Source organism: Sardina pilchardus, chromosome 6, assembly GCF_963854185.1.
Source record: "Sardina pilchardus chromosome 6, fSarPil1.1, whole genome shotgun sequence".
Taxonomy (NCBI): domain Eukaryota; kingdom Metazoa; phylum Chordata; class Actinopteri; order Clupeiformes; family Clupeidae; genus Sardina; species Sardina pilchardus.
The window spans coordinates 3,741,792-3,759,738 of NC_084999.1; the positions used below are offsets into that span (position 1 = coordinate 3,741,792).

The following is a 17,947-nucleotide window of genomic DNA, read 5'->3' on the forward strand; positions in this document are numbered from 1 at the left end:
CTCATAAACACAATGGTCACAAGCTCAGCTGTGTAGCCTCCCCCTGTCTTCACATGACACACTGGGGGTCAGATTCAGCCTCACCACACGTGACTCGAGTGAAACGACAACCCAGTGGGCATCCAGCAGCACTCCTCGACTAAATAACTGGCTATTTTGATCGGGAAAACACTGAGGGTGCAGTGTGTGTGCAGTGGCCCTTACTGGACATGCGTGTGTGTGTGTCCACCGAAAGGTTTAATCGCCGCCTGCGTAACAGTGAGGGATGAAAGGCCACAGCGCTGGACTGACCTCCACTACACAGCTGAGTGGACACAAGTGTTTACACACTCCATGACGAGCACCCCGCTACTGGCTTTGGCTTGCTCGTAAACTCTGCATAAAGCACTACTATAAAAAGCTTAGGGTTATTACAGGCAAACATTAAAAAGCCAACAACCTCATTGAGCAACATGATTCTATTCACTCTAGATCAGGGGAAAACTCTGCAGGACGACTTTAATAGAAAATCTGACTATTGCGCAAAACTATTATCCCAACATGATTCACTGAGAACTAAATATTCACAGTGCTTAATATCTAAGCGTTTAAGCTAATGGTTTACACACAGTTTACAAGGAAGCCGTGTATCCTTTTGTTTTGCGTTTTTTTCCTTTTTGTTTACAGTCCCCATGAGAACAATGTTGAAACGGGAGAAATCCCCTGGTCAGCGGCGCCAGGCTGAGAACATCATCAGTCGTTTACCCCCTTCGCCGTTCTTTCCATTCCTCTTTTGCGCTTGCGCTGGATAGACTGCAAAGAAAGGCACAGTACAGTATCTATTCTCCCACTCCCTCCTCTCCTCTCCTCTCCTCTCCTCGTCTCCCAGTTTCAGCAAACATTTTGTTCAATGCCCACCCCCACAGTTGAGTCCCCCCCCCCCCAACCCCCCAAGGTTTTATACATCCCACCCCATTTGGCTTTCCATCTCTCTCTCTCTATCGCTCTCTCCCTCCCTCTCTCTGTCTCCATCTCTCTGTTTGGATCTCGTCCTCTGGTCAGCCTCTCCCTGATTGGTCCCTTATAGCAGCATGCAGCGCTTCTTGGGTTTGGTCTCAGGAGGCTCCAGGGCAGCCAGGATGGCCTCGTCAAACACATTCTTCAGCCCCCTCTACAGGATGGGAGGGAAACAACAGGGAGATCAGCCAACAGTGTACAGGGTAAACAACTCTGTGTGTGTGTCTGTGTGTGTGTCTGTGTGTGTGTCTGTGTGTGTGTCTGTGTGTGTGTCTGTGTGTGTGTCTGTGTGTGTGTCTGTGTGTGTCTGTGTGTGTCTGTGTGTGTCTGTGTGTGTCTGTGTGTGTCTGTGTGTGTGTGTGTGTGTGTGTATGTGTGTGTATGTGTGTCTGTGTGTGTCTGTGTGTGTCTGTGTGTGTGTGTCTGTGTGTCTGTGTGTCTGTGTGTCTGTGTGTCTGTGTGTGTCTGTGTGTGTCTGTGTGTGTCTGTGTGTGTCTGTGTGTGTCTGTGTGTCTGTGTGTGTGTGTGTGTGTGTCTGTGTGTGTGTGTGTGTGACGTTCACCTGCGTGAGGGCGGAGCACTCGACGTATTTGACGGCTCGGAGCTCTCGCGCCAGCTTGTCGCCGCTCTCGGGGGAGATGGGCCGCTGCTTGTTCTTGGCCAGCTTCTCCACCGTGTTGCTGTCGTCCCGCAGGTCCATCTGAGTTCCCACCAGCAGGAAGGGCGTGCGAGGGCAGTGGTGAGAGATCTCTGGCACCCACTGGGGGAGAGGAGGGGCACACAGAGAGAGAGGGAGAGAGAGAGAGAGAGAGAGGGAGAGGGAGAGAGAGAGAAAAACAACAAAAAGAGAGGGAGAATGACAGAAAGAGAGAGGACAGGCAAGCAGGAGACTGAATGTCAGTAAATGTCACTGGAATGAATAAGAATCGCTGGTAGATCTAATGCAAAAGGATCAGTAATAATGGGATTGTTCCAGCAAACTGCATGTTTTTTTCACACTGAATAATTGTCATGTGACACTTTCACACTGGGTGCTTGGTCACATACTGTCCTACTGTTTGCTTTGGGGACAGTTTGGCAGCAGATGACAATAACCCACTCAATCCAATCAATGAACGACTGAGTGAGCGGGTATGAAACTGGCCGTGCAGAATGAAAGAGGCGAGGAGAGAAGAGAAAAAAAGGCGCACTTTTTCCCTGACGTTCTCAAAAGAGGAGGGGGAGACGACGGAGAAACAGACGAGGAAGACGTCCGTCTGGGGGTAGCTGAGGGGCCGCAGTCTGTCGTAGTCCTCCTGACCTGAGAACAACAGGAAACACAAACATCAATATTTCCTCTGAGGACTTTAACAACAAAATGAAACTGTTCTACATCAGCCTTCTGGAATGGAACACATCTCTGTTAAGGAAGAGAACTTCTTTCACCATCAAACACTATCAGCCAGTTTGCCTTTCAAAGGAGATTTCAGAGATTTGCTTTCGGTATAGGACTAGGCTTGAGAGACAACTCCGGCACATTTCAAACTAAAAGCCCTGTTGTTAGACATCTTTGAGTACTGTTTGTAGGAATAAGAGAAAAGACTCACTGGCTCACAAAAGAGCCTCAATATCTCATAACAAGTGCTGTGCAACCAAGACAGGAGCCCAGCTTAACTCAGTAACTGTAAAGAAACTGTACAAATCAAGTGAGTTAAAAAGGCATAGTGTGATCTCTGTAAGGCTGTACATCCACGTTGCACAGCACTTGCAAACAGTAGCACATAAAGCGGTCTACTTTGACACCAGTCATATGGTAGCTTGGTAGCTGACTAGCCATTCTCACCATTAGAATGACAGCTACTTCAATGTTGTACCGATCTGTTCCCCCCCTTCCTACAGTGGGCTTAGGTTGCTTTCACACTAGGTCCGTTTAACTGGACCGGACCCGAGTGCGGTTACTTCTACCGTAGTTGGTCTCCGTTCACATTACGTGTTTGTCTGCGCACCCGGGTCCGTTTGCGGCATAGATCTAAGCAACACAAACTTCCAGAATTCTGTTTACAATCACTTGGCAACACAGCAGAAGACGGTGCAGTGAAGAAGACAAAGGTAAAGATTCTTTAGATTCTTTAGAACGTTTGCTTAGCAACCTGCTCCAGTGTTCTAGCGAATTGGACCCCAGACCACCTTTTCAGGCGGACCAGGGTCTGCAACGGAGTTCGGTACGGTTGCGTTCACATTATAAAAAACAACCGGACCATCGGACCAAACAAACCCAGGTCCGGTCCAGGGGACCTAGCGTGAATGCACCCTTATTCAAACAGTTGAGCTCTAGGGTGAAACGTTCCTTCAATCCAAGGCCAGCAGACTGGTCCATTGACTTAGGTTGCTTTCACACTAGGTCCGTTTAACTGGACCGGACCTGAGTGCGGTTACTTCTACCGTAGTTGGTCTGTGTTCACATTACATGTTTGTCTGCGCACCCGGGTCCGTTTGCGTCATAAGCACCATGCTTTTAGACACGGACTTCGAGAATTCTGTTTACAAATATCACTTGGCAACACAGCAGAAGGCAGAGCAATAGAGTGCGTAAGTGTGATGTCACTTTTCCTTAGCAACCAACATTTCTGTTCTAAACAAACCAAATTCACAGTGTGAAATCCTATGCCAGATGATTGTTTTACAGAAAAAGCCACGTTTTTGCGTAAATCAATTTACGAGTTGACATTGGTTGACATTAGCTAACTTCATGTAATCATAGATTAGCCCAGATTGCCCTTACATTATAAACTTTTTTTTTTTCATGCTAGCGTGAAAGTCTCCTTTTAGTACACCAGATGCATACATAAACGCCTTCACATCGTAGTGATTTTTAGCGCTTGAAATTAATTTATTTTAATTTTGAAAGAAACAACATGCTGAGGCAATGGAAAATGCCACTTGCAGGTCGTTTGTTTAGAACAGGAAATCGCGTTACCGGGACAACATGACACTTTCACTTACGCACTCTATGAAGAAGACAAAGGTAAAGATTCTTTAGATTCTTCAGAACGTTTGCTAAGCAACCTGCTCCAGCGTTCTAGCCATCCCGGACCCCAGACCACCTTTTCAGGCGGACCCGGGTCCGGTCCCGGGTCCGCACCCGAGTTCGGTACAGTTGCGTTCACACTATCAAAAACAACCGAACCATCGGACCAAACGAACCCGGGTCCGGTCCAGAGGACCTAGTGTGAAAGCGCCCTTAGTCCAGCTGCATAACTCAGACACTGTTCTCTGCATCAGATGCTGGAGTGCCAGTAGGGCTGGGCCGTTTATCTGCCCTAAGTCTACTACATGTAGTGGCTCTCACCCAGCGCTGCAAGCTCAGGTGCTCACTGAAAGAGTGTGTTCAGGTAAAAGGTGTGAGTGCGGCTCACCTGCTGTGTCGAAGAGTCCCAGTGTGTATGGCTCCCCTCCGATCATCACCGTCACCGCATAGTTGTCAAACACCTGCAGGGGTCACACAAAGGGGAGATATCAGAGGTCAAAGGTCACAAACCACAGCAGCAGGGCATCCTACAACCAATGCAGAGGGTTCCTCTCAACATCTCTCCTCGATCCTCGAGGGGCTTTCCCACTGATCTATAACTAACACTGGATAGACTATCCCATTATTGCCGCCCCATCATTCTCTATCCAGATCAGTGAGGACGAGGATCGAGGAAGGAAGGGAGGGTGTATAAAACACCAAATGAGAGGCACCCCGAGACTGAGCAGGTGTATGCCTGATGAAGTCACTATAAACCTTGTGACAGAAGATCCAGAGATGATGTTAGAATAGAGAACCTGGATTAGAGGGCTGCTTTCTCTCTCCACTAAGCTGGGGTGTTTCCCCAAAGTGTTGTTGAGCAACTAAAGCCTCTTTCACATACACACTCCACAACAATGGCAGACAAAAACAACTGGATTACAGCATCATTCCCACTAAGCTTCCAATCTCGGCGCGCTGTGCATCTGTCCTCCAACATCAAACAGCTTGTTACGGAATACTGGACGCTGAAGCTCAATCACTGCTAGCAAAGACTTTCAGTAGTTACGGAAAATAGAGCATTCATTTCATTAATGACAGTCATAGTTAAATTCTCTTAGCGATCTAACTGTGGTTTCAGGATCTTAGGAACATGTATTTGGGACAAGCAAGGTGGTCAAAACTGTGTCTGGCACAAACTCCTGCTCAGGAAATTCACTTGTGGCTGGGTGGGAACGTTCAGCTGTGCTCCCAACTCTCTTGGCCTCACAGCCACACCCAGAAGTGCAACACTTGCATAATAATGATTCTGGACAGGGTGGTCATAATATGTGAATCTACACGAGTCCTCTGGCGCAGACCCGGTCCCTTGACAGTGTGGAGGAGGCCTGTTCCCGGATGTTTCACTTAGAGAGTTAGCAAGATGCAAAAACTCTGGACAATAGTCACCGTCAAAAAAAGAAACTCAAAACAAGTCGATTTCCTATTGCCGTTTCCTGTCTGAGTTTCATTCAGTTGCCAAACCAGGTTGAAGTTTCTAACCCTTTCACTTCCATTAACAAGACACTGACTAGTCAGACATAGCAAAAACAAAACTTTTTCAAGGTTTCAAAAGTTACCATCATGTGGGAATGCACATAAAAAAAAAACTCAAAAACAAGAACATCTTTATTATTAAAAAAGGAATGAGAGAATTAGCAGAATTCCCATTGCCTACTCGTAATTGTCAAGCCATCTACATCAAATGTGCAAGAGCCTCTTTCATGAGGAACTACAGACCAGTGATGAAAGATCCCCATTGCAGGCACATGTACCACTTCTCTTACATCCACCTAAGCACAATCATACAAGAATTGCTGCTTAAAAGTATGCAGAAATGTCCTTTTCAAAGCGTACTCATAGCCCTCTCGTGGTAGTAAGGCTGATTCAAACATGACAGAGACAGGTCATAAGACCAACAGGCACCCAAGAGCAACATTTCACTGCACTCTTGTAACTCAGAGAGGAGAACAGGCCTGGGCTCGTAAGAGAAGAAGGCAATAGTCCCTTCATGCCGTTCTTCCTCTGTGTGTAAGAGTGCGTCAGGCGTGCACTGTGCGGTTGTGAATGCTTGTGCAGCTTTGCTCTGTAACCACAGCAAGTGCTGTTTGTCCGACCGAGCCGCTCTAGCCTAGAACAACGGCGTCGGCGCGTACATGCCGAATCAAAGCGGCCACGGAGCCGTGCACCGAGCGCTCTGCCCAGACTACTGGGGGGCTGCCAGGGATGCTGGTTTAGTAGCATACTGCAGAAATACATTCACTCAATCAATAACCCATTCAACCGGAGGGTCTTTGAGGTCACAGGAAACTCCACCTTCTCTAACTTATTTCTGTTAGGAACCAGGTGCAATTACACTGACAACGGCACTATCCACCCAAACCCACCCAACACCCCCTGGAGACAGAACCCTTTATGCTATTTACCGTGGGAACATATTCAGACGGGAACTTGTTGGTGGTGTAAGAGATCAGAAGGCATGTCTTCCCCACAGCACCATCCCCCACCACTACACACTTTATGGTCTGCATCTGCAAAGACAAAGAACAGAGATGCACTCTGGGTTGAGAAGAAGAAGAAGAAGAAGAAGAAAGGAGGGAGGGAGGGGAGGGGAGAGAGAGAGAGAACATGCACAGACAGACACACAGACTGCAAGGATAACAGAGCAAATAAACAGGAAGAGCACAAGACGTGTAAGCGAAGACAGAGACAGACAGACACACACACACACACACACACACACTCACACTCACACTCACAAGCGGGAAATGAGAGTAGTGTGTGTCTGTTGAGTTTGAGTGTGGAGAAAAGCACAAAAAGGAACAGGCACATTGTGATACATAAGGAAACTGGGCATAGCAAACACAACTGTACATGTGGTTGGGGAAAACTATTTGCAAATACATGTAAAAACACAAGCTCACAGCTGACCAAGTAATAAACATCAGCACAAAACACCACAATGTTGAGGAATGGCCGTCAGAATGGCCGTCTGTGAAAAAGCTTTTGAGAGTTTCGAGCTGGACACCCAGATAAGATGTGACCAGCACTATGAAGGGGCTTAAAAGTGTCTGTACACGGTCAGGGGAATCCAATGAGTGGGTGCAAGGCTATATGGGATCAACATTGGGAGGATATGATATGGGCCACTTTATGATGAGCCACCTGTATATTCATACACCTGTAATAGCATCATATAGCCATGTTATTCCCATTTTCATACGTCATTCCATATAATGGCACTGGACACCCCTAATTATATCATATGAACATAAATCTATGCATTGCTATTAAGGATGCACGATATATGGGCAGCCGTTTATTGTTGACCGATAAGTGAAAAAATAAAATGAGTATTTTTGCTCCGATAACAGAATTTCGGCCAATAATTTATGCCGATATATTTTTTTCAAGCCCTAATTCCCCAACTATGTAAGGCCCGACAACTATGTAAGGCTCAGCCTACCCAGATCGAATTTTCTTCTTTTGCTGTTGTGTCTGCACTTTAGTGCGCTAGTTTGGGAAACAAATAAACTCTTTGTTTGTGGGACAATTCAGTAAATAAGCAGTTGCATTGTATTTCAGTATCACATTTGCATCTCGTTTGCTTGGGTTTTGAAATATGTTAACCATTCCTGTTTCAGTTCCAGACTGCTTATTATAAGTTATTGACCATTGGGGCTAACCCCCCCCACTTCTGCTGCAGCCGGCTGTGCACAACAGAGCAGGCCTACAGACAGACACAAGATAAAGTCTGAGGAGTTGCAGATCTATTCAATTATCCGCAGTTGAAACTAGACATACATTTCTCTCACAAACTCATTGCATTTCAATGACGACACGTTCACTTGAAGGACAGGACCGACACAAAAAAGCCTAGGCTACTGCTATTTTGCCGACTGCTGTACCATTGAGGACTATTACGAGTTCTGTCTGTCATTGGTCATTATTGGTTATCGTATCGTATCGTACACAATAGACCGATAAATACCGCATATCTTTATCGGCCCAAAAATTCCATATGGGTGTATCTCTAATTGCTATAGGAAAACAAAATCCACATGGCGTGGTCAACATTCAGCAAATTGTTGTTTTTACCTAAAACTTGGAGGGGAAAATGTGTGCGTTTCTTCTCATTTTGTCCTTGTGTGGGTATTATCACGAAAGATTATCATGAAAACACTATGCAAACCAAATCAACTACACCCTAACTAAGTTAAGGCACCTTGTAAGTGGATGAGTCTTTGGCTGAGTGTTTTCAATTAGGCCTACAGCATCACTTTAACTACCAAAAGTAGTTCCTTTCCTCAAACACCCCATGTCACCTTCTATCCCTGTCCAATCGTCATCATGTTCTGCCTCTACTTTACATTAAGCAAATTAGTATACTATAGTATTATATTAGTATTAGTCTCCACAATTACAGTTTCAGCACAAGATGACTATTGGCATTCATGTTACCATTTCAGCCAACCTCCTTGTTGAAGTGTTCACAGAGGGGTGGAATTGGTTTGGTGTTACAACAATAAATGTCCCACTAACAACTGATGGGAACATTAACGGATCCTAACTTACGTGATGGGTTGTGAGATGTAGTTACATGTATAATATATTGTAGTTAACCATTGTTAAGTATAGTTGGTGGTAACATCTGCACGTTTCAGACAAGGGGAGTGTTGGATTGTAGAAAATCAATATGTCTTTTTCTAAGGAGGACATTTTAAGCATGATTGAATATTGGGAGGAGGGGCATGAGGGGCATGTCCCCTCAAAGTAGATCATGACTATGGCCTTGAGTTGGTCATAGTGAGTAATAATGAGTCATTTGAACGTCATAGGACAGGTATGTAAACTAATTTTCAACAGTCTATGATAAAGAAGTACAAGTACTGTAGGTAAGTATCTGAGTTAGGAAATGCAACAACTACTTTCATGACAACCATCATTCTCTCTGTAAATGTATGCAGGCTTATGTGGTTAAGTTAATATATGAGTCGTAGACTGGCGTGCTACTGACAAGTGAAAACATTTACTTCCGCATACTTGACGTTACACCCCGAGACAAGCACATACAACTAAATTCTCGGATCTGGCTGTTGGGTGCCTTTGTATGAGTGCCTGGCCAGGACGCTAGCTGGCCAAAATTTAACACAATTCTGATGATCAGCTCCCCACATAACTAAACTTTAAAACTGATTTCAAACTTTAAAACGTTCACATAAACTGGGTTAAATAAGTAAGAATTAAAAGAAACCAACAACCTGATAAACCAATACGAATTCAGTTTTGATTTGATCAATTAGGTAAGTCACCAGTAATTAAACACTATCTTACGGCGTTATATTCAAGGTAGCTTAATTGTCATTTCACATGATGCTTTACTACAAAATAAACGTTAACCTAACATTACTTGGAGAGCTTGTAAGCTTGTCAGTTAACGTTAACTACAGATATGATAACGTTAGTGACAAATTCCATTTAACGTTAACTTGGATAATAAAGTTAACAGCCTGCTTGGTTAATAGAAAGGTAATCGCTGGATATCATAATCAAGCTTTTACCAACAATTCCTGCTAATGTTATAATATTATAGGCGAGACTTGAAGCGTGAAAAAAAGACACCAAAATGACTTGACACATTGATCAACTTAGCTGACCAAATTTACGAGTACGTTATCTGGTCAACTTTAGCAAACAATTCAATGGCAGAGTTGTCAACACCTCCACTCATATTGCTGTATTATATTCCTAGCTCGTTGTCGTTCTAAATCTCGTTATATTAAAGTAATACTAACGTGACTGGCTATCATTACAGGCGAAGTAAACGAAACAAGACTACGTGCTATGTGCTAGCTAGCTAGCTGGCTAATTATTTCAAACCATTTTGGGAAAGCAGGGAGAGGCAGGTTGAACACGAAACGAAGGAACACAAACACTATGTTAAACTCTTCACTCACGGCCAAAGGTGGTAAATATCACTTATTGATTATGATGGCACACACTGTTAAACGTTACAATCAATGTTTAATTGAGAATAATGACAAAGAACACATATTTTCAGGCTTAAAAACTCACCGTTTCTCTCCGGCAACTAGGCGTTGGTTACGTCCGGGTTTGCAACTGCGGCTGCTCTGCGTAATGACGTAAAGGCACAAGCGCACAGCGCAGCATTTTTTTTTGTCAGAAAGTCACTGGAGCAGCAGAATGCTGTCAATGCAGTACAAAATATTTTAGTACTTAGGTGTTTTCCTCCCAAATTACCAAGATTAATAATATGTTCAGTACTGGGAAAAGAAACCAGTCTATAATTTTAAAATATCAGTTGTTATAAATAACCACAACATAGACTGTCACCTTATGCGTCACCTCCGGTTGCTCAAGGGTTAAAAACATCCCCCTCTCTCATTCCTTAGTACTGTCGTTTTGTTTTGTACCAAGAAATTTGATGAGAAAAAATCCCTCTCTCAACTGTATCTGTTTTAAGATATGTGGTTATATGTGACAGTTATGAATAGGTGATATTTCGAATAGCATTTATTATAGATGTCCACCTGATCAACTGCACTATTTACGCTTTCCTCCTGACGCAGCACTGGCTTCCTTTGTCACTTCGACTTCCGTTTTCACGTGCAGTCAACTGAGAAGAAGAGATGTTTTGCTCATGAAAATATAGGGTTCAGGCAAGGAGTTGAATCGTTTGCAACGTTTGGAACAGTCAGCCACCTGCTTCGATTCTCTTAGACTTCAAATAAAACGAGCAAACCCGACTCCTTTGTGTGCAAGATGTTGCACGCTAGCTGACCTTATCAGAAGTTGTTTGCTAATATTTGCTAGCTTGTTTTGTAGCTAACAAACTGTGCTCAAAGACGACGTGTGGATTCATTTGACGCTCACCTGGACACTTATGCTACCGGTCATCTGATCAGTTATTTCATCAGTGAGAAGCATACGTTGTAATTTTACAGGTAGTGTGCGTCTCCGTCAAATTTAGACGATATAGTTGGATAGTTAGCTAATTAGCATTTGACAGCTGGTTGGCTGTCTCACTGTTTCTAGTTGGTCGGTGACAGGTAGGTGTGGAGGAAAGTGGGTGTTACATTAGCTAAGGTAGTTGGCATCATTCTTAGCCAACATCGATTCGTCGTACTGAAGGATTCCTAACTTGATTTGAGTGCTAAACCAACATGTTTCGGTACCTCGGTGATGCTGAAGAAAGCCCCTTCATGATGTGAGTAGCCCACCATATATTCTCAATTTAATAACCAATTATCTAATGGTTATGTGAGTATAGTGACTACAATGTTTTGTCTGAGATCGTACTTCGACTAATCTGTGTCTTTAAATGATAAACGTTACAAAACACATGGAACACATTCGCAATAAGATGGCATATCTTAAGTCGTTCATCAGTCGTTGTCCACGTGTGGTGTCTTCTCTGTTATCCCAGGGATCCGTTCTCGGCGCATAGGCAGCAGATGAGAACCCTGTTTGATCCATTCGGTTTTGAGCCTTTCCCTCTCGCTACCCAGATGCATCAGCCGCGAAGACCCATCCAGGTACCATACCTGTTCTACGCCTTCATTTTCATTAGATATAATATTCCTGCACCCTTTCAGCTAGTCTCAGCTTCTGTGTTGAAGTACCATTTTGTGTGAATAGTAATCTACTGAAACAGTCTGTGGTATTTAGTAGTCAGATGAACAAGTTTTCTTTCAATGTCTATGGTTGCTGTGATAAAAAATTGTATTACACTGTCTAATGTGTGCACGCCAGGAGCTAAACCACTTATTGATGGTCATAGAACAAATCATTGATCTGTTCTGACATTGCTGATCATAAAGCAAATTCCCTGTTCTAATCTTAGTTGAATTTTAGGACACTGGTGTACTCTTGGATAACATCAATGATCAATATTGTGGCTACACCTGAGGTTTAGTGAACTCCGAGACAAGGTGCAAAATGTGGCTTCATGTGTGTGTGTAGTGTGTGCAGTCTTTAATGGCTCCCTGCTTGTTGCTTTTCCCCCAAATGCCACTCTACAGCCCCAGGCAACAGCTCTCGCCCCCTTTGGAATGATGGGAATGGTGAGTTCTATTTCCTGTTTTGCGTGTTCCGTCTCAGTCCCAGTGTCACTCTAAGGCGACGGTTCATGAGAGGACTAACGTGACTTGGCTGCTCTCTCTGTTTGCAGGGTGGAGGCTTCATGGACATGTTTGACATGATGGGTGGCATGATGGAGAATATGGTAGATGTTAGTTTTCTGATTTCACTCGCACAGACCAGCTGACACTTGCCACGCTGACAGCATTATCTCATTAATCCTAATGTTTCTATCGCGTATCTGCTGCTCACATGGTTTTATATCCGTTTACCTCTCAGGATAGAATGTCTGGTTCCCCGAACTGCCAGACCTTCTCGTCCTCCACGGTCATCTCCTACTCCTCACTAGACCAGGGGGCGCCCAAAGTCTTCCAGCAGACCAGCGAAGTCAGAACTGCACCAGGCGGAGTAAGTACTGTATGGCCCTCCAGTTCAAAACAACACCATGCACTTCTTCGACACTTCGACACTTCATCGATTAGCATTAAGCTTTGTATCTTTAGAAAACCAATCATGTTTTTGAATGGTCGTGCATCATTCCCTCAGTTTGCCTTGAGATTGAGAAATACGGATTTCAATGAAACCCATGAATAGGACTTCCTGCTTTCAATGATGTAAAATGATGATTTTTACATCATTGAAAGCAGGAAATCCAACATTGAAATCCGTATTTCTCCCATCTCAAGGCAAACTGAGGGAATGATGCATGACCATTCAAAAACATGACTGGTTTTCTAAAGATACAAAGCTTAATGCTAATTGGGGAAGTGTCCCTTTAAGTGTATTTTTTGGGGCTTTCATGCCTTTATCAGATAGGATAGTAGAGAGAGACAGGAAGTGAGTGGGAGAGAGAGTTGGGGTGGGATCCGGAAAGGACCACGGGGCGGGAATACGAACACAGGTCACCCGGGCGTGTGGAGCAGGTGCCGCAGCCAGTCGCGCCACGGCTGGGGCCACCATGCACTTCTGTGACCAAGACTAAGCTCATGACTGAAATGCATGCACTCTCCACCCTCTCGCTGAGACTCATCCCAACAAAGAAGGCCGCAGGATATAAATGAACAAGACACTGCAGGAGGGTGAACTGGGATTTTTCATCTCTGGCTTGTGTGTGTGTGTGTGTGTGTTTCAGATCCGCGAGACGCGTCAGTCGATGCGGGACAGTGAGAGTGGGTTGGAGCGCATGGCTATTGGCCATCACATTGGGGAACGGGCACACCTGATGGAACGTTCCCGAAACCGGCGCACGGGCGATCGCGAGGAGCGGCAGGACTACATCAACCTGGAAGAGAGTGAGTTATGTCACACTAACATACAACAGAGGAGATATATACATATAAAACATTGTGCTGCCACAATATATAGTGTATATGTGCTGCTATACACACACACACACACACACACACACACACACACACACACACACACACACACACACACACACACACATATACATGCAACATGTAAATCAAATACTATACAGACAATATATACATTATTGATGGCTGGATTGCATTGAAAACATTCTCTCTGTAGGACTTTGAGAAGTGATTTATTTTCTTTTTTCTGTAAATTGTACATTTAAGATATAGGATATGTAAGGGATAATGGACGACTTTTCTAGACGGAACGTCCCTCCGCTTCGCGTCTGCCCGTATCACCGTCTAGAACGTGCATTAACTTTGACTAACCGCACGGCGTGAAGTCCATTATCCCGCATTTAAACTTCACAACGAGTTTGGCGAATTAATATTCAAGTGTGATACAGCCAACAAATTGGTACTACTTCATAGCCGTGCGTGTATCTAAAGTTAATGCACACCTTATAGAACGCAGGACAATGGGGAATTCAACCGAGCAGTGGAATACATTTATTTGTTTAACCTGTTACATGTGTATGGCTTAGACATTCCCAAAAGTATAAGAAGAAATGTGTCCTTATGAAATCATTCAGATGTTGGAGAAGTGATCAAAGCCTGATCCTGACTTGTGTGTAACGCACCCCCGTTCCTCCACCCTGTTGTTTTTCATGGGCCTACCTGTGGCAGCTGATGCAGCGGCGTTCGATGAGGAGTGGAGGAGAGGAGTGGGGCGCTATGCTCCCCCTGGCACCCGCAGCATTGACTACGGGCGAGACCGGAGGACTGGAGCGGGCCCACAGCTGGCCCTGGCTGCCCCCCCAAGCGCTGCCTCGCCGCCTCCCCCCCGACACGAGTCCCCGCGCCACCACCACCACCACCAGCGGCCCCAATCACGCCCACGTTACGACTGGTGAAAGGTGCGTTCGGGCCTGAGCAAACTATGGGGCAACCGTGTTGCTGTGTCTTTGTGTTGCTTGGCAGCCTGTTTGCTGAAGAACTACTTTTTTTGGTGGAGAAATGGCGATTTAAATATCAAAGTTATTGCAGTTTTGCTTCTGGGCGTTTACTTTATGAAACTTTGCCAGTTGTATGTAGTAAGCGTTTTAAAAAAAGCATTAAGCTCTGTAAGGCCATGGATTTCAGTGATTTTAGAACAGCTTAGATTGGAGGCTCCTGGGGCTTATTGCTTAAAGTATTTTTCAACCTAGGTTTTGGTTTTGAATGATAACGAGTCTACAGAACAGCGTCGATCATTGCAGTTTCGAGTTGAACTGGAAAATGTATTTGGCATTATAACTCTGAGGGAAATGTTGCTACGTCAAAGCAAATAGCTCGTTTAAGCCACTGACAAGGCGTAAAATATCACACACATGTATGCTACTATAGAGGTTGTCCCTGTAGACCAATCAAAATAGTTTTTACCTTAAGAGTAAAGAAAAGAGACTGCACGGACAGGCAAAATATGTCATCTAACTCTTTTTCTGATCACTGCCTTCTTGCAAGGAGGAAGTCCGTACAAGAGGAATTAGAGTAGTTATCATCCAGAGATAGGTCCTTGGTTAAAGGAGGAAGTCCGTACAAGAGGAATTAGAGTAGTTATCATCCAGAGATAGATCCTTGGTTAAAGAGGAGTTAGAGTAGTTATCATCCAGAGATAGATTATATAGATATATAGATTATCATCCAGAGATAGATCCTTGGTTAAAAAACACTAAACGCCTCCGTTAAGCATCACCTCATTTCTGTGATGAAATGATATACTCAGCCTGATGCTCATAGGAATGGGCAATTCTACTTTCAGAAATATTCAAGCTATTCACAAATAGTACCGAGGTGCCAGTACTTGATCAGAACGAATACGGACCTAGGAGTGACCGCCACAGTCCAGCCAAGCCATAGAGCAATCTACAGATCAATAGAAGTCATTGTTTTTGGACAACCCTCACATTGTAGATATGTATACGAGGATTTTGCTTAAGATGTAAGATATGGGTAAAGATTGTTCCTGTAAACGCAAAATATAGCTTTTGGTCTTAAAAAAAAAATACTACATGTGGCATTAATCTAGCACTGTTCTATATGGAAATATGGCAGTGTTTACCTCATACTGCAGGGCTGTTTTTCATCTGCTGGAGCTGGGGAAGTTTCTAGAATTAAAAGGATAATTAATAAATGCTGCACAATATCAAAAAAAAACATGTTGCAGCCTGCAACAGGCGGTTTAGGCTTGAGAGCGGGATTACCTACTGAACCTGCAGAGTGAACATTCTAGAATAGTTAAGTCAAAATAGGGCTGAGAATCAGTGGTACTGTAGTCCAGAGGTGCGTTCAAATTCGCAAACATAGGCAAACGTTCGTGATGAACATGTTTTCTTTGAACTGTTAAATTTGAACGATTTGGTGTTAACATTCCATTCTAACAGTAATTGCATTGTTGCGTTCGTCAAACTCACGTCCAGTTCCACTGTATGTTCGCGGCGCACCACCTCCTCAGACTGTTTGCGATTGTTAGCAAACGTTCGCCATAAACTCAAGGCTGTTAGCGATTGTTAGCAAACGTTCGCTTATGTTCGCCTATGTTCGGTGAACTTGAACGCACCTCAGGTGTTCTATATATCGGCTACTGCTGAATTCCAAACTGCTAACTCAGTTTTATTTCCATTTCCATTTCCATACATTTGAATGTACACTCTTTGCTCTATATTATTACTAAGATGCTTTTATGCATAGTGATTCAACAATTATTATAGAAGTGAAAGTTTCTATTCCTAATGTTTTTGTTTTTGTTTTTGTTTTGTTTTGTTTTTTGTTCCTCACAGGTTGTGTTTGAAGAAGTCCTTGGAGCTGTGAAAAGAGTGGGGAGAGTAGTAGAGTGAACTAGATGACTGTTCCATAGATTTGGTTTAACTGGACTGTCTGTAAATATAAATATAACTTCATATCATGCCCACTCACCAGCTCGGATCCATACACTTAGGGTTGGACAACAACATGGCTTTCTAACAAAACACACACAGACATAAACACACAGACATGAACACACACACACACACATACACATACACTTAGGGAGAGATATGTACACATACATACGCAGAGAAACTGTACATAACCTCCTCATAGCACACAAGTCCTATAGATGAATACCCAGCAACACACTACTCTACACACACACACACACACACACCTGCTGTACAGTCCATATATGTTTATGTAGACACTAGAGTCTGTGGTTTGAATTGTACGCTGTTGTCTAATGAAACTGAAGTATTGATAAGCATTCATTAAAACTTGTAAGGTAATGTGGTCTCATTTGTTTTCTGTTGTGCAGAGGTTTGACTGACCCTTGGATATGAGATATGTTATAGCTTCAAACGTTTTAAAATGGAGATTTATATCTAGAATACATTTAACCTCTATAAATATGAAAACACATGCAAAGTATACATTTATTCTTCACAAAAAAATGGTCACCAGAAAACGTAGTTTCTATTGTAAAGACTTTATAGGTTATGTTCCTCCGTCAGGCAGCTAGCGTTTGCTACAGTATGTTTAGCTCAGAGCATTGTGGATAAGATGGTGGCATTCAGCAGCCTAAAGCCACTGCTGCGATGTGCGATGTGCGATGCACAGCAGAAGCCCCAGGACCCTTTGGGTTGAATGCAAAGCACCACAGCTAAAAGGTCATGCCCATGTTGTTGGAGAGACTTGACGTTCAGCAAATATTGATCTGTAATCGCCCACTGTCCATGTTAACTGAAAAATGCAGTTAAGTCAGGAGAAGGGGTCGACTGGTGACCTATCGGAGTTTCTTTTGTGTGTTTATGTTCATGTTTACTTACACTTATATTCAAAACGGCTTACAGCATAGAATAGTCATAATATAAAGAATTACATTGGCATTAAAAGCAACTAGCATGTTCTATTTTCTTGCACAGAATAGTCAAACTCACAAACACAGGTCCAAACTAAGTGGTGTGTGTGTGTGTGTGTGCGCACATCCACATGAAGAGCAAGGCTGATCTCCCGCTGGGAGGAACTGTAGAGGGTCACCTGACACAAGCCTGGAGCATGATACTTACAGCCAATCAGATTGCAGCTCTCTCTCCCCATTCGCTTGGCAAATCTCTGCTTTTGTCCTTTTCCCAGCTACAACCTTGCATTGCATCTACCACCACCATTCTTTCTCTCCTCTCCCCCTTTTATCATCTCTCTCTCCATCACTCTTTTCTTCTCACTCTATCCATCTCTCAGTACTCTCTCAGTGCTCATCTTTCAATACTACTGTATGTCACCAAAAGACTTCTAGAGCGAATCTAGAGCAGTGTCCACAACATAGGACATAAATGACCCTTCATGTTTAACCAGAAAAAAAAAGGCTCTCAAATGCTTCTGCATGAGCCATACTGCAATGGAGAGCTCATGCTACTGATGTTTTCCCATGTCTGAAAAACAGTTAGCTCAG

At 43.8% G+C, this 17,947-nt stretch overlaps 2 protein-coding genes across 3 annotated transcripts; one reads left to right on the forward strand and one right to left on the reverse strand.

The window, feature by feature from the left end:
- Positions 1–935: 935 nt before the first annotated feature.
- cdc42l (cell division cycle 42, like) lies at positions 936–10,191 on the reverse strand. Its single transcript, XM_062538159.1, has 6 exons — positions 10,097–10,191; positions 6,448–6,552; positions 4,392–4,464; positions 2,187–2,296; positions 1,559–1,756; positions 936–1,150 (listed from the first exon to the last, which is right to left on the reverse strand). The coding sequence occupies exons 2-6, from the start codon at positions 6,550–6,552 to the stop codon at positions 1,061–1,063; spliced, it is 576 nt and encodes a 191-aa protein (XP_062394143.1). The 5' UTR covers positions 10,097–10,191; the 3' UTR covers positions 936–1,060.
- A 269-nt stretch (positions 10,192–10,460) lies between these two features.
- mlf2 (myeloid leukemia factor 2) lies at positions 10,461–16,784 on the forward strand. 2 transcript variants are annotated; one of them, XM_062538161.1, is made up of 8 exons: positions 10,461–11,249; positions 11,469–11,577; positions 12,064–12,105; positions 12,213–12,266; positions 12,401–12,529; positions 13,254–13,413; positions 14,170–14,399; positions 16,302–16,784. In XM_062538161.1, exons 1-7 carry the CDS (start codon positions 11,206–11,208, stop codon positions 14,394–14,396), a joined length of 765 nt encoding a protein of 254 aa, XP_062394145.1. In that variant the 5' UTR covers positions 10,461–11,205; the 3' UTR covers positions 14,397–14,399; positions 16,302–16,784. The 2 variants fall into 2 exon arrangements, with proteins under 2 accessions (XP_062394145.1, XP_062394144.1); XM_062538160.1 differs by having other exon boundaries at positions 10,466–11,249; positions 12,213–12,272.
- Positions 16,785–17,947: the final 1,163 nt, after the last annotated feature.